The sequence below is a fragment of the Apteryx rowi genome, unplaced genomic scaffold (assembly GCF_003343035.1).
Source record: "Apteryx rowi isolate R43461 unplaced genomic scaffold, aptRow1 scaffold_222, whole genome shotgun sequence".
Classification (NCBI taxonomy): Eukaryota; Metazoa; Chordata; class Aves; order Apterygiformes; family Apterygidae; genus Apteryx; species Apteryx rowi.
In genome coordinates this window covers 470,210-491,179 of record NW_020448553.1, presented here as the reverse complement: position 1 = coordinate 491,179, position 20,970 = coordinate 470,210, and the positions used below count along the sequence as shown (strand labels likewise).

The following is a 20,970-nucleotide window of genomic DNA, read 5'->3' as shown; positions in this document are numbered from 1 at the left end:
AGCTTCCCTTTCTGGAAGTATTCTCATTCCTTTCTTTACTTCTCTGTACTTTTCATTGTACTTCAAACTCCTGTATAATTTCTACTACACACTTAACCGTTCTACCCACAGAGTCATCAACAGATTCTGGTCTGTTTAGCAGCAGTGTCTTTGTATAGAGAAGGCTGAATTAGCATAGTCAGATCTGGTGTGTCACTGCTTGTTTAATGTATATTGCTATCTGAATGCTAATCAGCCTGCTTTGGAATATATGGTAATAATGAGTAACATTTTTTCAATATATATACATTTAAATCCTGACTCACTGAATAAGCTGTATAATTGCTATTTTACAATTTCATCCATATTATTATTTGAGGTTTTCAGAGCCTTAGCCACATTTGTATCTATATTTTCCTCATTTAACAAAAGTGAAAAATTGGATGCAATTAAGGAACAAAGTTCAGTTTCAGGTGGCTCAGGATGTTGACAGTGAAATAAATGAAAATGGTTGTACAAAAGTTCAGTAAAAAGATCTAATCACAGTCAGCTTTAATAATCCTAGTTGTTATTTACAACATATTTTTACCCCTTATTTAAGCCAGAACTGTGATTTTTAAGTCTGCTACATTCAAAGTTCCTTAATAACTGCCAGATAATGGCTGCATATGGTCTGCATCAACTTTCAGCTGCTTTGCAAGCAGAGAGAGTAATGAGAGCATTGTTTTGGAGAGACAAAAAATATCTTCCACAAGCCTGTGCAGGGCTTATTGCTGAGAATTCTAAATCACTTCATATTGTAAACTAAAAAGCTCCAAGTTCTTTGGTTAAAAAAAAACATAATGGCCTGATCCTTCAGATACTTAGACAGAGAACAGATTTTAGACTCACGAACGATTAAGGTCTTGTTTGAAGAGTTTATGACATTTGAACCCTAAAATCACCGTACAGTGATGATGAAAGATATAATCCTTAACTCCATAAGACTGGGATACTTCACCATGATTTTCTGGTATCTTCTGTTAAGCAGCAATTTCAGTCAAAATAAAGAAATTGATGGCAGTCAAATAGTAGCCTTCACTGAATGGTCTTGAAGTATTTAGTAAGTACATTTTATGCTTAATTTTGCAAGTTGTACTTTTTACAAGTCTTGCAAAGCGAGCTATGTTATATGTCAAGGAATGAATTTTCAGGATGGCTGTACCAAATAATGAAACCATCACTAGGGTCCTGCATGTTAAATCAGATTCACAATAGCTTTCATAGAGCTATATAAGAATCCAAGTATCTGTGAACAACTTTCTTTGTTTCCAAGAATAAGGTACATCTCACAAATTTAGGACAAAGTCCTAAAAAGGCAGCATCTCACTAGCATTCTCTATGGGTATGAACACTGCATACAGCTGAAAAGGGAGCTTTACTCTCAGTATGTAATGTGTAGCAGTTACTCTCTATTTTTGAATTACACGGTAAACTAGAAAAAAATGAAACAAAAATCTGATCTATTTCCTCCTTTCCAAAGATGTCCTGAACTGTGCTACATCAAAATCCTAAAGAACAAATATGCATAAGTACCAGTGGAATCAGAGTGAAAAAACCAACACAGCTACTTACCCCATGCTTAACCGTTTTTGCAGCATGGGCAGCTTTCTTTTTTGCATCATAATGAGTAAGAATGTCAATAATGGCCATAAAGTATACTTCCTTCCGAGGTGCATCTGCAAAATGCAAATACATGGCAGTAAGAATGACTTTCCAGCAAAGGAGACTTCATAAGGATCTATCAGCAGCTAAGACAGGTTGACATCAGTCAGAATCACAAATATGTAAAGACCACAGGCTCAAGCCCTTTCTAATTGAAAGATTAACTGCATTCATATATAATGCAAATAAAAGTAAATGAGTGTAAAATAAAACACCAGCATAAAGAAATAGGAATTATTGTTCACTAGAAGTAATATGGATTACATGTTTTTTCATGGTTATATATAAGTATAGAAAAACTATGAAGTTTTATATGAAAGGTGGTGCTTCTGTGTCAACAAACAAGATCATATTTTATTTATGAATAAAAACATTCATCTATCAATGTACATACTTATTAAAAAAAAGAGAGATAACATTCCTGGTCCTGAACAGTCGAAGGTACCTAATCATACTTAGTTTTACGCACTAACATCAAACACACTTTCAGACTTCTTTGCAAAAGAGCACTCCTTATAATACTTTCTCTGCTGCAACACAGAACTTGGGCATGAACATACACAAATTTCCAAAAAATAACAACAACAAAAAGTGAAATACAAATTGGAATGCTGCTTGCTAATTTTTTTCTGGAGTGCTTTTAACAGTATTAACTACCTATCAGGAAAAGAACAATTATATACACTAGATTTCCTAAAAGGAATGAAAAAAAAAAAGAATTAACTGAGAATCACTGTGTGTAAATAGCTCAGCCAGTATATGAGTTGCTTGTGTAGTCAGTGAACTACTTGACTGTAACCCCACATCACAATACATAAGAAATACATTCAGCATCAAAGCTGAGCATTACAGGTGTCTTCTGCTTTCTGCTGCACCAAAGAACAACTCATTTCCTCTTCTACAGAGTGAATTATATTGTTCAATTTAACTTTGCTTTTAGGTGGTTACGAAGCCTTTAGGATTCTGAGGTAAGAATCAAAACATCTTAACGTAAGAATATTTATTATTGCTTACTTTCATGGGATTTTATTCCATAAACATCAATAGCTGGATCAAATTCCCCCGGAGCCAAAGGCTGCGAGCTGTTGAGTGTATTTCCTGGGCTGTCTGGAGGTGTTCCAATAGGGTGGGTGCCATCACTCTCGCCTTCCTCTTCTCCATCATTCTCTTCACACTCTACTTCTTCCTGTTCAGCTCTTTCAACATCATGAATCCCAACCAGCAAGCTGTAGTCCATGAGTTTTAGCTGAGCAAGAAACTAGAAAGTGATAATAAGCAATTTATCAATATCACTGAAAAATGTAAGCTCCAGTTACAAATGTGGGAAGTTATGCAAAGATGTCATCAGTCTAAAAAGCCAGACACTTCTAAGAGAGAGCAAAATGGAGGATTAAGTGCTAAATCTAGCAGCAATATACTTTATTAAGATGTATTAACAGCACATGGGTCACTTACAATTTAAGATTATAAAAAGCTGTAGCACGCTCTTCCAAAATCCTCAGGGAAACATCGTTTTTCCTGTAATGAGGATCAGTCCTGTGTGAGGCAATCGCTATCGCTCTTGCCTAGGGTTTCACTTAGGGCTATTTTGTTCACTGTGCAATGTCCAGACCAGCCTCTGTGCTATCAGATGGGTTGTGTGCTACGATCTGGCACTAAATCCACCCCCCCCCATCCAACCCCCCCCCCCCTTGGTAATCCTTATTAAAGAATCATGAAAAAATGTTTAAATATTCTAGCAGTAGTGAAGTTTTATGTTGTGAAGAAATGAAATGATGCCATATTCTCTTCACAGTGAAAGGCTCACAGTTTAAATCAGGTAAGCAAAATGTGAATGTGAACAGATATTTTTGAGAAAAGATTGAAGATGAGAGTTTGAAGAAAAGTGGAAAGTGAATATGCTTGATGTATATACAAAGTGTTATCTGAGTTGAGGGGAACAGGATAAGGCAGAAAGGTAAGAAAGGAAGATGGAAATAAGGGAAGCAGAAAAGAGAGAAGAAGGAATAAACAAACAGTTCAAGGGGATGAGGGGAAGGCAGGGCAGAGCTGTGCTGCAGCTTGAAAGCAATGCTGGGATTTTGAACTTCCTATACAAAGCGCCGTGGAACCAGTGCTTCCGATATGCGTAGAAAGAGACTGAAAGAACGAATCATTTCAGTTTTCAGAGACTCTACAGGGCTATAAAAAAGAAGTTAGAGCAGACCAGAGAAGAAGGAATTTAAGCTAGACTTCCTAACGGATGAAAGAGATGAATATAAAATCACTAGAAAAAGAGAAACAATACAGAGTCTGTCAAAATCCTCTTTGTGAGGAAAGACAGAATTCAGAAATAACAAGACTGTGAATTCAAGTGCTACAAAAGATAACATGAAGAAGGAGAGTGAGAAGAGGTTTTAGGAAGAAAGAAGAAATTGGTTTCTACCAGTTTTAATATAATAAAGCAAAAGACTGTTCACAAGACTAGAATAGATTTAAGTTTGAAGAGACATCAAGGATAGATAGAGCAGCTGACTTGTGATCAGCACGGAGGTAATGAATGACATACAATAAGAACAGATGAGATAGGCCAAAGGCGATGGAGTGGAAAGACTCCAGGCATATCATTAGGTATTTGAGAAATACTGATGGAGGGAGGGAGATAGAGAGAGGGAGAGAGAGAGAGAGAGGGAGAAAGAGGGAGAGAGAAGGAGAGAGGGAGAGAGCGGGAGAGGGAGAGAGAAGGAATATCTACCAATAATCATAAAGGAAGAATAGTGTGAAAGGGAACAGACCCTTGGGAAAGGAGTGGGCTGCAAATCAGAAGAAAATAGGTCTTGGGAAAAAGTGTGCTGCTGATGACAGCAGAGAGATTTAGGAAAATCAGCACAAAGAAAAGATCATCACATTTAAAGTGGAAAAAAATACCCTTATGTGCTTTTTCTCAGGGCAGTTTCAGTGGAATGAGCAGGCAGGAAAATGAGGCAGGAGAGAACTGAAGATAGTGCTGGACAAGAAGATATCAAAACAGCAGTAATAGATGTTCGTCTGTTTGAACATATGAAAGGAACATAAGACTTGATTATGAGAGAAATACTATACAACAAAAGTTATGTAATGACGAACAAAAACGGATATAAAGCCATATATTTGAGCACATTACTCCAAAATACGTTTAACTATAAATAATGTTTGATAAGAAAATGATATGTTAAGTGCAGTGCATTTTTTTAGATTGCAGTGAAATCTGAGTGCTTAAGCACTGGGTACAAACTGCATACTCTTAGTTATCTAACAAGAGCAGAACAACCAATAAAAGGAAAACACTGTTAAAAACTGGCTTCCCATTATTAAATCAGATGTCACATCACTTCACACTGGTGGTCTATGTGTATACTTAATGATGCTCTGTATAAATTTCAAAACCATAAAAAATAGCCTCTCAGAACATGGTCTGTCACTGTATTTACAATTACACTGTACTTAGAATTTACTGTGATGTAGAAGACAGCACAGAATCCACATGTTGGGGCAACAGAGTATCTYCTACATTCATTGCACATATTTAAAATCTTGTCTGAAACCTACCTACTGTAAAAGTTTTAGTCAGCAACAGCACTACATATTAAAAGAGCACAAAATTTAAGCCCAAATTAGCTTATCTCTAGAACTGTGAGACTGACAGAGCAATTTGCTAGCATAATATATTTGAAATATAAAATAAAGGCACATTGATATTTCACAAAATACTTATGTTTTTATAATTGTCATTCAATTGATGAAAAATTAGCTTTCTTCAAAAGCAAATTATTGGGTAAATTCTAAAGTTACACTACTTTGTGTGACTATGCAGCAGCTTTTGAACAACACTCAGATACACATCTGAAGAACTAACAAGTGAATTCACAGAGTCCTTTTGATATAAATAGCTGAAAGTTTATTAAGCCACAGAGCCATTTGATGTCAGGCCTTGTCCAACAATGAAAATGGATTTTAGGCTTTGAGTATAGGGACTGCACAATATTGTCTTTAGTGTTAATACAGGAGAATTGTGGAACTTGAAGCCAAGTTTTGCGAACTAGTTAGCCCAATATTTAGTTTCCCTTATTTGCTGAGTAGCTGTATCAGTTACAACAAAATATTGTATTAAAATCACATAGTAAAACAACACTTTTTTACTGAGTATTGACTATATTCAATCTATTACAGATTTACAAGGCAAGACTGCATCAAGATAATGAGTGCAACTGCTGTATACAAATTTCTGAAGCACTCCATTAGTGCGATACTAAAGATGATTTAAAACTGGATTACTAATATGAAACAGAGCAGGCACAGCTGTGAGGAGGGGAACCTACACTGTCTGTTACAGTTTACAGTCCACATATGGCCTTAGCTAAGGTCAATAGCTTTGGTGCACCTCAACATTCTCCATCTGTAAAATACCACTAACAATACCTACCTACCCCTCGGGGGCATTTGGATGTACTATGCTTGCAAAGCACTTAATGCTAAGTAGTGCTGTTACCATCATTTTAACACCACATCATCAAGGCTGGGACAACGTACGACAACCAGCTATGGCATCAAGGTTCTTTACCGTGTCAACAAAGCAGCGATCAACTCCTGAAATTTTTAACTGTTTCATTTAAAAGAGTCAATGCTTACAGTCTCATAAACAAGAGTTTTCATTTTATGAATTACAGCTATGAGTTCCTAGGATATCTGTAATTTGCTGCATATTTTAATTACATATAACTGACCAGGTGCATTCTTACCTCAACATCCTTTTTGAGTTTTTCAAGGAACATCTTTTTGTTGTTTTCATCAATATGAATCTTTTGACCATCATTAATAAAATCATTGTCTTTGAATGTTGGCAACTCTTTGGCCTAAAACAAACCAAAACGTACAGTAAGAGTCGGAACACGAGCAGGAGTGCAATGAAATTGCTCGTTCAACCTGGTCTACAGCAAAAGCTCACTCAACCCCACTGGGAGCTACAAGTTCAAAGCTTCCAAAATGCAAAAGGTTCACTAACGCCCAAAAGAGGGCATTAGTGAGCTATCACAGCTGAAAGCCCCACCTCTGCTTTTGCAGTGGAAGCAAATATACCTCCATTGCATGCAGTTCTTCATAACGATAAACAGATATTTGGTTTCTTAGTTTATCCATGCTGTAACTAGCCTTGTAGGTATAAATTTACTGGGAAAGCAGTAAATTCAACTAAGGCAAAATACCAAACCCAATACTTCTGCCATCTACTGCTCAAGTCTGCGCTTCTTCCAAGCTGTCATTTGTCAAAAGTGACTGAAAATAAGCCCAAACACAATCTATACCTCATAACAAAGTGCTATCACATAAAATCTAATAGGCTTTAGATTACATTTTGCATAGCTGTTGTGAAGGTTTATAAGTGCCTAATACCAAATAATTATTAAAAAAAAAATATCAAGTGAACAGGAATTATGTAATACTGCCCAGAAGTGGTAAATGCCAGAGAAGATTACTGCCTTCTAAATATTCAATTAAATATTCTTGATATTGGAGACTTAGTCGATTATATTCATCTTTAACTCTCCCATGAAGTGAGCTGCAACAGCATTAAGGAAAGTCAGAAAGTTACATGACCGCTGCAGATAAAGTAACCACTGGTTTCAGTACCCAACTTAAGACCCCTGAAATGTGCTGTCTTCAGAGGGCAAGGACTGGAAGTTCACTTTAAAAAGTCAAACAAATAAAGTCCAATAACAAACAAACAAAAAAAACAGTCCCTTCAAGGTATTTGGTCAAGGAACCCAAAAGTAAAGTAGCTTCTGCAGTCAGAGTCTTTAATAGCCTTCTCCCTCTCTCTTCCCCACCCCCCCCCAAACTACTAGGGAAGATAGGGAAGAACAGGTTTTCTTTACAAAGAAAATGTAACACAACAGCTGAGCACTACAGTCCTTGATCCCCAAGAACTAACAGGTACTTTGAATAAAATCATTTCCTTTTAATATGAAAGTCCTTCCGCTAGGAATAATGGGCAGCTAACATGAGCCTACTGGAATGTCTTCTGTAAGTTTAACTTGCATGACATTGCTTATAACCTTCCTGAGGACAATAATTTGAATAACTTTAATTAATTTTATTTAAAAATATTTAAAATATTTAAAATATTTTTTTAAAAAAATAATATTTAAAATTAAAATATTTTAAAAATATTTTTAACTGTTAATATTTTTAACAATTTATTTTCTTCCTGCAAACACAGTAAAGAAGAGAATCTCAGAGGTTCTTCTGTCTTCTCCAAAACTTACTTCTTGAAAAGCACAGAATTAAAATGTGTGATCATGGCAGACCTTTCAATGCCTTTATATATCTTCGCAACAGTCTAAAGCTTTTTGCTCCTGGGCTGCATACAAAGGTGGATGAAATGCTCAGTTCTACAACTGTCCAAATTTATTTTCTTGGACATGGAATCTGTGGCTCAAGAGCCCTCAGTGCTGCATTTGTTTAGAAAAGTGACTCTCTCTTCCAGTAACTGCTCAAAAGCATTTAAACAATTTAATTAGATTTTAATAGTTATGAATCCATCCTAAATTCATTCAATCCTAACACCTAATGAACTTTGGAAAAGGCCAGGTCTGAGTTTGGCAGCTCTGAATTAATTACTGTGTTGTATCTAGAATATTCTTATGTGTTAAGTTACCCTCTAACTTTGCTCCAGAGTCCTACGTTAGTTTAAAAATAAAAGGAAAAACACCCTAAGCAACTCAGATGGAAGGATAACTGCTATCCCTACCAGGATCCCTTCCATGGACAGTCATCCCAAAGCGCTCTGCCGATTAACTTAAAGACACAGAGGCAACGTGTTAGACACTGCTTAAAGCGACAATGAACTGTTTACTACAACGCGACAGCAGACTGTGCATCGATTTTCTTTCGGGCCTACTCAGTGAGTGGTTAAGGATGAAAAAGAGTAGAGGAAATATCAGATAAGCATTCCAGAATCACATCTGTAGACAGTATCATACACAATTGAGGAAACCATCCCATGGATGTGGGCTAATTCTGCAGAGGTGGGACTGGGGATAAAAGGATGTTGCCAACCCCAGCGGCTGGAATCCAGTGAGTGGGATGTTTAAGAATGGAGAGGAGACTTGGATGAATTAATTTAAGATGAAACAGTAATGAAAAGAATGCAAGAAACCAAGTTCCCTTCATTCCCAGCAACAAAGTCACTAAAAGTCCTCATCTTAAGATATTTTTTATATCTAGTACATCCAAATTATTTATTAAACTAGGCAGAGGTTAGGTGAAACAAACCCATTAACAGCAAAAACCTTTATTAATGCTGATGAAAATAAAGCAGGGAGGTGGTGGGGAGGCACAGAGGAAGGATGTGCTTGTGGTTAAGACACTGAGATGTAGGTTTATTTCTAGACTCTGCCACAGACTTCCTGTATAACACCAGACCAGCCAATTAGACCTTGTTTGGGTGAGGGGGAAAAAAATGTGTTTTTCCACTTGAGACAGTGGTCTTCTCAATAAAAATAAACTTAAATTGCAGGTGGTGATTTTTTTGGAAGATATGAGAGCTGGTATTCCCGCAGTCCAGGTGCCATATTCCGCTTCAACATTGTCTGCCAATCTATTTTTAATGAACCTGAGCTAGCAAAGCTGACACAGCCACCTTTCTGCCTGTCATCACAAGACCCGAGGGGCGCTCTCAAGGAAATTCAGGGCCGCGAGAAACTCAGCTCTCCCCAAAAGCCAGACTCTTCACTGCCTGGTGTGCAGGCTCCCCCGGTCCTCAGTAGCCTCTGTTCAGTTAGTCACCCAAACACCCACAGCAGTGAAGTTTTTGCAAGTACAGAATTGCACAAATTAAAAGCCAATACTCAGGCATGTAAACAAATAGGAAGCCCTAGAAATAAAAGCAGTGGGTCCAATATAAGAAATCAGAGCTAAAAAGCCATGTTCTAGGGGTTGCCCTCACTACATTTGTGTGATGCTTCCCAGCCTACATTCTTCCCTCTTATTAAGTGTTATTAGACAAAGCTTTTTTGTGCTAGGCAACATCATTCTCCATATTTATATAAAGCTGAATATCACTAGGATACTGTTTCAATCCCAAATGTTACTAACAATAGTCAGTACTAATAGCAATTCACACAGGAATTAATGTCTTAAAAAGTGATTTGGGAGTTTAGGAATTAAAACTAGGAGGGGCTTTAGTAGTCATTTAAAATCTATAATGTATGTGTTCATACTGAAAAATTCTAATGTATACATTTTCATCTTATGTACCTCAGTAAGTAAATACAGAAAAAACATATTGTGGCAGTTTAAACCACCGTATCTGAATGAAAAAATGGAGACTTTGCTTTAATGAAATAATTGATACAATTAATTTTTAATGCAGTCTCAAATATTTCCAATGAAGCAAAATCCTTGTTGGAAAAAGAATCTCCTATAATGTAATTCATTATAATGAACATATTACTATCATTAAAGAACTAAATATTTTAAGAGCTGCACAGGAGATGAACATCTAACTACTTCCACTAAATTAATAATAGATTTTCTTTCTGAACCATCTCCATCACTTTTAATTCCCTACTTAAAGATGCAAGAAAGGCATAGTAGATTTTACAAATAAGTATTTATTTATTTAAAAAAAAGCATATTATTTACACACTTCTGCTTTATGTTCTAAATATTGCCACGGTCACAGAGAATTTTAATGGCAGGAAGATCTCACTGCCTTTGAAAAGGCTGAAAAGTAATAGACGTTTCCTTGACTTAGAAGACAGAATATGTAAGGCCTGTTTCAAGCCTAAAATCACAAAGAATCAGTCCACTGCCTTACTGGAAATGTTTCTGAAAAAGATTTCTTGAAAGATAAGAGCCAGATGTGAAGATTTTTTCTATGTGAACATGAAAATAGTTTTTGCACATTTCTTATACATCTCAATTCAGCATCCTAGCCTAAGTGTTAAAATGAAGATTAGTATTTTTTTTAAAGGGATTTTTGTGCACCATGACCTAAAATAATGGTCATGGTTAACATTAATTTTGCATCTTGGAAGAAGCCTGCTACAATAGCTGTAGCCAGTAAAGTCTCAGGATGAGTCTTAGACTGAAAAAGGAAGAAGACTAATTGTCTTCATAACCTGGCAGCAATTTCTCACCTGATAGAGGCAAAAAGAGGTTGTAGGAGAAATGTTGCAGAGCAGTTTTATTGATTGTTTTGGAACTTGACTCATTAGTCAAGTTATTCATGTAGCTAAACACTTGCAAAATTGGGTTTACAGTATATAACCTCTGAAAATGGTATGAAACATCTGCCAACAGTTAAGTTCCACACCCTAGCTTTCTCTTCACAGTGAATGTTTAACATGTACTTTTTTTTTCAAGTTAAATACATTAGACTAACTTTAGACTTCTTGTGCTCACAGCATACATGGAAGGTAGTATTTTTAAAAAAGGGTATTGTGCTACATATAGTTTCCAATAATCTTGCACAGGCAGATTTTGGACTGAATCAAAAGTCTTAAGTCCCTAGTTCTAAAAAGAGGAAGCATAACTAGAATCTGCTTTGGCAATCTGAAGACTGTAGCTCCTTTCCTCCAGCAGTTATGGGAGTTGGGCCCAAGCTTTTGTTGCACCAGTTGCCTTGTCCTAGACAGGGATTTCTAACCCACCTAGGGCCTGCAGCCCCGCTGGGCATCACGAGCTTGTGAATGGCAATGGAAATGGAGCCATAACCGCAGAAAGAGGGGGGCTGAGAGGAAACGTTGGAACGGCTTTAGTAGGTGCAACTGGGATTTTTGTAGGATTGTGCAGGAAGTTTTAGATGGATTAGGAATTCATACATGGATGAAGCAGCACTAAAATAGTAAGCATACATCTTTTCAATGCTCAGGGAATGCATTTAGAATTACAGCAAGGGTTAATGTTTTCCTGCTGCAAAATGAACATTCTACATATAAAACGCAAGACAAAGATTCCATTTTTATTTTTAAACTTATTTTAACATATGGAAAACAGACTTTTAAACAAAATAAAACAAAGAAGGGGGAAAACCAGAAATTTGTTTTGAAAAACAATAATAGGGTTGGTGTCATAAAAAGGCTAAATACTGAAATAGCAATCTCAACTCTGAATGCCTATTCCTGTTTTTGCTATGTATTGCAGCGTGATGTTTTGAAAGTCATAATCTCTGTATATGTCAGCCTGAGATTCATTTCACAGACATGTTTCACATATCTTGTGTGAGGCATGCATATGAAGCAGACTGCAATCAATAAAGGAAATAAGTAAAAAAGAAATGGAATAAGTAAAAAAATACTGTTCTGGAAATAGAGATTTTAAATTAGCAGGAAGAAATACGCCAGATTTTGGAATAATCAATCTTTAATCAAATTTTACTTACTGACATCAAAAGAAAAAAAAAATTCAAGCCTGAATGAGCTTGCTGCTCTGCTCCTGTACTAAAGTCCTTCTTCCATTAGTTATAATTGAGCTCTCTGAAATCTGGTAAGTTAATTACTATATGTTGTAATGTATAGGGTAAAAAGTAAAGCATAAAGCTAAAAAGTGATTTGTTACATCTAGCAGCATCTTCCAATCTAATTATCAAAGCTAAGCAATTTGCATAATTTTAACTAATATGTAATGTAATAGCTGTCAACAATAACTTTTTTCAAAAAAGAACTCCAATAGAAAATCCTTTGTTCAAATGAATTTACTGTCATTTTTATGTATTTATGTTTATTTATGAAACAACAGATATATCACTGATGTAGCATTTCAACCAGTTACAAACTGACGTAAAACATACGATTATCAAGCTATGAGATTGCTCAAGGAAGATGACACATGGTAGGCTTATGTTCAATTCACTTGGGTTTTATTTTTCCTCTCCAAATTGCCTTCTGAGCTGCTCACTCACTAGCAACATGCTTAAGTTCTTTAGAAGTACCAGCACGCTCAGCTGTAATGGCTAATTTCATGTCATACTGAAAGTATAGCATAACTGTGAACAGAGGGACCACCAGGAGAGTTCTGCATTATCCTTGTTTCACTTAAGAGGGCAAAATTGTCCAAGGAAAGAATAGAAAATGCCCACTATTAATAATAATAGTAATAATAATAATAATAATAAAAGAGAGAACTAAAGACTAAAAAAAAAAATAAAGGAGCAGCTGTCAGAATTTGACAACTGTTGAAACATACTGCTCTTTTTAAATTCAAGACATCTGTAAGTGCATGTTATGATACTTGTTGCCAAGAAAGTGATGCCTTTATTATTAAAATAACACTTATAATGCAAATGAGAGGAATCGTGTGTTAAGGTGAAATATAAGGGATGGAGCTTGTCTCCACACTGATTATCACAAAATATTGAAATGACAGTTTCAGAGCTTATCATCAATATGTTAGGATATTAAACAGTTGAAAACAGTCAAACAGAAGATAAACTGAGAACAGGACAGAAAGTAACATTCTCAAAGTCATTCCAGCCAGCTTTTCTTCCTAGAAACTGATTAAAAAAATGTTTGAACCATAATACCTATTTTACACTACAAAACTGAAGTAGAAAAAGACTCTTTTCTTTCCGATTTGTTATTTTAAGGTCCATTAAATCTTTCTGCATAATTGACTGCCTCTTATTTATTAACAGAGTAAATACCAAAGAGTAGCGGGATAAAAAAAAAGAATTCAAGAACATCATCATTTTAGCCAAGTTTGCCATTTCAAAGTAATTTATGTAAAATTTTCAATCTGCATTAGCAAGTGCTAATGCAAGTGACTGAAAGATTTGCTCTTCTGGTTTCTGAGTTCCACAGCTTTAAATGAAGCTAACATACTATGTTCAGTATTCTGAAAATCATTTGATTAGTTGAATACTGACATTTGAAATTAAAAATTAATTACTTAAGGGCCCATTAAAAAAAAAGCATTACCAGACATTTTAGCCCTATATTTTATCACCCAAAGCTTCGTGCTTTGTATTACTTTTCTGTTTTTCAGATGTGAATAGCAGTGGATGCCTTTAGAATATGTAATTAAATAATACTGTCATTAATTTGGATTCTATTATTATTAATGTCATTTAGGAGGAAATTAATAAACTGATGATTTAATTTGCCTCTGGCTAAAAATTAGCTAGTAAGTTACCACAGCAGATAAGTATTTGAGATTTTCTGTTTTTGTTAAATCATTCAAAGCAATTTCTTGAGACATGATAAATAGGAGATGTCAAAAGCTCTTGAGAGAGTTTGCTAAAAATGCCTTTTTTCCCCTTATTGAGCTAAAATTTTCCAGGCATTCCAATATCTTCAAGACTGGCATGAAATTCCTACAGAAGACAACATACTAGAACAGAAGAAAAATTTAAAAATAGTGACAGCTACGTAAGACAAAATGAAAGTGAAAAACATGCTACAGAGCTCTTACTTGCCAGGTTTGAATAACGGATCCATCTACATACTTATGTCAAGACAATCCTCAAGGTCCTGAACTTGGTGGCACACATGCATAGATATGTCTCATGATTGCAGGGTTGAAACCCCGGTCTTTATCACTGCTCATATAGTTTCAAGACCAAGCTTTCCTCGCCTATTCATAGAAATACACAAACACTTTTTTATATAAGATTAAAAATTGTGCTTTAGAACTACTTGAAATAGTTTACATAAGTAAACTGCTACAACTCTAATGCCTGTTGCAGGAGAGACTCAGATCACAATGACTATGACTATTCGAAACATCTACAATGAAGACAAATGACAGTGTATCCTGACCTTTTCCAAATCAAGAGAGAAATTCCAAAATTTACACAGAAAACAGGTAATAAGCAAAATATTATTTCCCCCCTCCTTGGAATAATTTACAAAAGTATTTATTAAAGCGTTTGTAAAATACTGTTCCTTCTGCGAAGCTAGTAGTCCATCCAGTTCATTCACTTGCTTCAAAATGTTTATGCTGAATGCTAGCTTTTCCTGTCCTTGGTGCACTGCATTGACTTTTGAGGGGAACTAAGGGTAACAGAAGTCTGTTTTAACAGACTGAGGCTGGCTGCTTACAACACCAGTAGGCTTAATGTGGCTCTGTCTCCAAGAAGTCAAATTCCTTTAACAAGAAAATACTATGTGAGCTGTTAAAATATCAGAAGCTGATTCTAAGGGCAGCAATTTTACATGTTTCTTTCAGATAAGTACTAAAAAATGAAAGCAAAAGTCCTAGATGTGTTGAAGCTCATAGGAATTTTGTCATTGGCTTCAGTAAAGTTATAGTTTCACCTTAAATTTAGAGAAGAATTTTTGTATATAATTCTACAAAACTACAGAATTTTTTTTAAACTTGGCTATAATTAACTTCAATCGTAATTTGCCACTGGCTTGCATGGGAACAGAATTAAGCCTGTGTTCGAGGTTCTCACTCAATAACTATATAATATCAATGTAGTATTCTTCATCTATTTATGATTATGAAACATATTCCTAAAACTCCTCAGAAAGCACAAGCACTGAATATCTGTACAGGATCAGTTATTTTATAGCTGAATATATGTAATATTGTTAAATTTTACGTTACTACTCCAAGTGTTAATGTTGCGATCTGAGCTCTATTCACACTCAAATAATTTGCCTTCCTCATTTATATCAGATTATTCTAGTACTATCAGCAGAGCTTTTTAGTGATACTGGCTATCATTTGTAAGTCACTGAAGGGTTAATCCCTCTGCTTTAAAAACGCTAGTAGCTGTGCTACAAAACAAGAACAAAAATAGACTGTAAGAAAAGAACAAAGACCATTCAAGGCATGATCTTGAGGGGCCTCACACAGTACAGCAAAAGAGAACTAATGCAGATAGATGATTGTAACTTCAGTTGGCATTTGGGACAGGTTAGCTGGATAATGCTGGGAGAAGAATTTACATGTTCAGTCATACCTCAGGAGAAAGTGGGAAAACTTAACCCAAAGCTTTTCACATAGCTAAAACTGTAGCACTGACTGCTACTGCATGTCTCTTACTCCTTAGTGTAGTTGTGGGACTGGTCAAGGATTTAAAGAGGCAGGTATGGTACAACTAATGCTTAAGAAAACAAGTATCATGTGTTGCTAGACTTCACCGAAAATCCTGAAATCTAAGAAGTCTCACATGACAGAGACGATGCCTCATCTTCAATTATCTGTAGCATGTCTAGACAAACATCTTGTAATGTACCACCAGCGTATTTTACTGAAATCTGAGAGAAACGTTTATTTTGAGAATACTAAATTTTCCAAATGAACCAAAATAGGAGATGTAGAAAAACAAAGTGACCAACTTCCTTTTAAAGTAAAACTGCAGCTACAGAATTTGAAGGAGAACCTCTCTCATTATAGCTACATATACATCCAAGTTTGTCACGGGGACAATGGTTTGCTTTTTTGCACATATCTTTATGTACCCGGCAAAGGTTCTCACAAATCAAAGTTCAATTCAACTTTACATTCACATTACAAGTGATGCCATGTCACATCATTCCATTAATTGACATGGAGTATCCATAAATGTCTATTACTAAAAAGCAAGAAAAAGCAAGATGAGAAGCAGGAGGAAAGAGAAGAAAGTTCCCAATGTTTTTCTACCACAGGCAGGTTCTGAAGAAGCTAAGAAGGGAAGAGAAAAAGGGAAAAGGAGGAGGTGGAAGATTGGCTCACTTACCTCTGAACTCTCATCACCATCACAAAACAATATTCAAAGGTCTTCAGTAAACAGAGGAAAGATAAAGCAAGGAAAGAGGCAGAACTCAGGAGGGAGCATATGACAGAAAACAAAGAAAAGGGGCCGACCAGCACTGATTATGCATGTCCTGAGACTAGCTAGCAGTTTAGATAACTGAAAAATAAACAGAAATGCACCATACCTTTTCTTTGTCACTGGCTTCTCGAGCCACAGTAGAGCCCTGAAACAGAAAAAATGAATCTAAAAATGTGCATATCTCAGAAACTAATTTGAAAACTTCTACAATAACGGGTCAAGAAGGAGCTGAACTGTATCCTTCTAAACTTAAGAGCTGTTTTAAAGAAAGGTGATACAGTAGGTAGAATGCCCTGGGCCCTTGAACTGCAATCACTTGAAGAAGATATATCATGAGAGAAGAAAGATGCATTAAATCCTCAAATGCTCTACATCTGTTGTCTCCCCCCACTGCCGGCATTTCTTCCTCACATCTCATCCCAGTTTTGAGAGAATCATCTTGGAGGTTCAGTTTGTTTGGCAGTCTTCTGACCTTTTGGTGCCAGTTTAGCTGCATTGTTATGGAATAGTCTATTTTATATAGTTATTTGGACATGTTTAATACACACTTGAAAATGATATTGCACTATATATATTAATACATAAAAGATCACAAAGTATAAACAAGAAGAAAGCATCTTAAAGCAACACGAAGTCAAAAAAGAGAGATGGGAACAACAGTAGATTTATCAAGATTTTGTCCAGTGTTTGCCAAAGACATTTTGAATGCTTTAAAAGACTTTTTTTTCCCTTCCTTAAAACTAGCAAGCTATATGGTGCTTTCTAAATAAGCTGGAGGTGACAAAAAACACTGTGCATGTTTCTCTGAAAAGGCAGAAATATGCCTTTTCACATACCCAGAGTTTATCCATCACATAGTGGCACTGCAAGAAATAATAACTGTAGTTATACCTTTATAACACAAAAATACAATATGCTAGCCTGAAAGACAGGTAAATTAGCTCTGTATTTTGTTGGAAGGTGAGCATTGGGGAAAGAAGTGCTGGAGTAGAGTTGCACTACTTTAAAGAACTTGAGGAATCCCATACACACCTCAGCACTTCAATGTTTTGTTTTGTTTGCAGAGAGAGACTTAGTTATTCTGTATGGTACAGCAAGCAGGGATTTCATTTCACTGTGAAAATAAAGCTGAAAATGAAGCCTGGTAAAAGTGTTTGATAATTGAGTTCTTTGAGGATGTACATTTTATTTTGTATTGTGTTCTCCTTCTGCTACAATAGACTATTGGGCCTGAAAAAAGGTCTGCAGAAAACTGAACTGAAAGAAAAAGAGGATTTACAATAGTCAAGTTAGGGAGATTGCCGAATTTGATATTTATGCCATTTTAATAAAATGACTCAGTGGCCCAGGACAATACCTGTGAAATCCTATGCTGATCTGTAGTCTCTTGGTATCCATACTCTATTGGCTCTCCTGCCAATAGTACTAAACACCAAGAGGTCAACTCACTATAATCTGGAAATAAGTTCTCAGAAATCAGCTTGAGTCAAATATCTACCAATTTCTAGGTAGATACTTCATAGTAGGAAAAGATGGTGTAATATGTAGCATTACACACCTCTTAATATGGAATGCTAAGTAACCATCTTCAAATGAGCTTGCAGATACATTTACGTAGTTTAACACACAGGAATTAAACATATTAGAAAGAAGTAGGTTTCTCAGGGGAGACTCTACGGAGGAAATACATACAATTCCTTAGGTAGAGAGACTGAGAATATATTTTGGGCATTCATTCTAAATCACTGTATATTAATAATTGGCAAAATTGCAAAGAGGAATTTTGGAACAAAACCTAAACACACTTTATGATAAAAGCAACAAAAATTCTGTATTTTAACATCTATTTTCTTTTTTACTTAAATTTGATGAAGGTTTTGTAGTAATAAGTGAGATGTACTTTGTTAGTAACATTTTATTTGTTTAAAYGATGACATTATTTAATCATTATATAAAAGCTCTTTGCCAAATCAGCTGTGGCTCTCCGCAATGTTGATAAAAACATATAGCAAGCAAAGTTGTTATTGTATATGTCTGAATGTTTTTTTACCTTTAACCATTAGTAACATTTAACAAGCATATCTGGTTAAATTGCATTCTTTAAAACATGCACAAGCTACACAATTGTACTGAAATGTACAATTTTAATAAAATCATTCTTCAGTTTTGCTAAACCTAAATTTAGAAGTAAACCACCTAATTTTGGTTGTTACATAAAACAACTTAAATTCATTAAAACATTGAGCAATATGCTATTATCAACAGAGTCTAACATTTACATTAGAGATTTTAAACTGCTTTATCAGTTATTTCATTAACAGTTATTTCTCACCTTTAAATCATATTTTCTATAAACAGATAAACGATGGCTGAACACATTTCTTGTAACAATCATATATATTTCAACTCCATCAACAGTAAGCCGGTACATGCCCAAAAACTGGGGAAGAAGTGTATTCCCATGACACTCCACAATAAACTGCAGGAACAAAATAAAAAACAGAAATAAGTGTGTATATATGTATGAATATATATTTCTAAATTTTTTAAAGATAAAACACCTAGAAACAACACATCTATTTGCTGAATACATTTGTGTGGAGACAAACCTTCCAAAAATCATGCCAAAGCAAAACCCTTCATCAGAAGATTGTCCTACTTTCAGGTCAGTGTTAAAAATGAATAAATAAATAAATAAATCTTGAATTTCTTAATTTAAAAGTCTTGGCTTCTGCAGATGATCTCATAGAAAGAGTAGGCTCCTTTTGACAGACCTGTGCACTTTTACGGTCCAAAAGAAAATCAAATGCAGACAGCGTATGTGGTACTGATCTCAAAACCAATAACTATTACTTTTTCAAACATCACACTGCTGTATTTTGTAATCTGTTGTCCTAAATTGTATTTAATTTGAAATTTCTCAGTTCTCAATACTTGTTTATCATAATGAACATTTATGGTGCTATGTCACCAACAAGGGATATTATTTATTATCACCAACTTTCTGCTAGTTCCCATGTGATGCCTACCTTTCAGGGTCAATACAGTTGAGCAGCAAAGTGTATGATACTTGTATTTTTTTTTTTTTTAATTTTACACATCACTGTATTTCCTTAAGGTCTTCTTATTCCATTACAAATGGACTAATAACCTTGAAAAGATTTGCCACCTGCACTGGATGGTTGCCTTTTTTTTTTTTTAAATCACCTGCCCTACAACTAACAGTTCAGAGTACTGCTGAAAGACTACTGGTGGAAGCAGAAAAAGTACACACTACATTGACAACAAGAACTATTGAAGAATGAATATTTAGTCTCAGAATAAAACCCTCCATATTATATTAATCCTAAAACCAACTCTAACATCTCCACTCATATTATATGGAATCAAGAAAAAGTTAAGTGACAACGGTGTAAAACAGAGAAGGAATCAAGAACCTTCCTCTTTCTTTTACTACCAAGTCTCAAACAGAGGAAGTTGGAGCCCTAAACAGGAAATGAAAACACTAACAAACAAACAATTTTAAAGCAGATCAGCTTTCAGTTTTTGCTGAATACTGAAGCTTCTGCTTCTTTTCTGTCAAAATGACCTGGTTATTAAAAGCACATTTTTTTTCTCAAATATAGGTGACTTTAGAACAAGTTAACAGAACAAGCAATTTGAATCCTTTAATAATGTTGCTTAGCGTTTGATAAGAAACAATATAACAAAGCTTTTGGAAATCTGAAGATTTTCCAATTTTGGCTCCTCTGGTAATTTTAAGGAATTCCTCTTAGTCTCACTAACTTTATACTGGAATCTGCACATATCAAATACAGACTTCTCTTTTTTAAACTGCAAAATCAAAAATAGCTTTTAAGAAAGATTTGAGAGTCCTGAAAGCAATCCTGTCCAGCAAGAACCAAAGTGAATGAACAACAAAGCTTGAAACTGTTGACTGTGAATTGAATGAAATTATGACTGACAGCTCTGACAGATGAGCTCTGCTGGTCTCGCTGCAACAGTTTAGGATATTGCACCACCTTCTGCCTGCCCTGTTGCTTTCCTGGAGGTTACAACCCCCCAAGCAGAGAGAGCACATACTCATGCCACAATTGCTCCAGTTCACAGTCCAGCACTTTAAGCTCTAACTGCCTAGGAAGGGGCAGAACACCTTACTTTAAGAAAGAAATAAGTTTATATGCCCCAACATACAAAGAAGCTTGACAGTAAAAGGTCACAAAGGCAAATTCAGGACTGAACAGTGCACAAAGATTGATCATTTTGCATTTGAGAAGCACTTTTGCTTTGTTTTTAACAGACCAAAAAGCTTTTAAATCAGAGTTCTTGGATTAAAGGATTTTTGATCATAGGATGGTTAACAACCTCACAAAGCAGTTATTATGTGTTACAAGATACATAGCTCATTCTGGCCGCCAATAATTTCTCTTAAAGATGTGATCACAAATTGAAAGTAGAACTATGAATGCTGGGGCTGCAGAAAACTTGTTTTTAAAAAAGTAATCCCT

General features: G+C 35.4%; 1 protein-coding gene across 3 annotated transcripts in view; it reads right to left on the bottom strand.

Annotated features, from left to right (window-relative positions):
- PIP4K2A (phosphatidylinositol-5-phosphate 4-kinase type 2 alpha) overlaps positions 1 to 20,970 on the bottom strand; it is a 109,511-nt gene that overhangs the window by 5,783 nt on the left and 82,758 nt on the right. For all 3 annotated transcript variants that reach the window (XM_026064964.1, XM_026064962.1, XM_026064961.1), the window contains exons 5-9: positions 18,795 to 18,941; positions 16,569 to 16,607; positions 6,441 to 6,554; positions 2,698 to 2,941; positions 1,594 to 1,697 (exon numbers count right to left, since the gene is read on the bottom strand). In XM_026064964.1, coding sequence (XP_025920749.1) covers positions 1,594 to 1,697; positions 2,698 to 2,941; positions 6,441 to 6,554; positions 16,569 to 16,607; positions 18,795 to 18,941 — 648 coding nt within the window. The remainder of the gene's footprint in view (positions 1 to 1,593; positions 1,698 to 2,697; positions 2,942 to 6,440; positions 6,555 to 16,568; positions 16,608 to 18,794; positions 18,942 to 20,970) is intronic.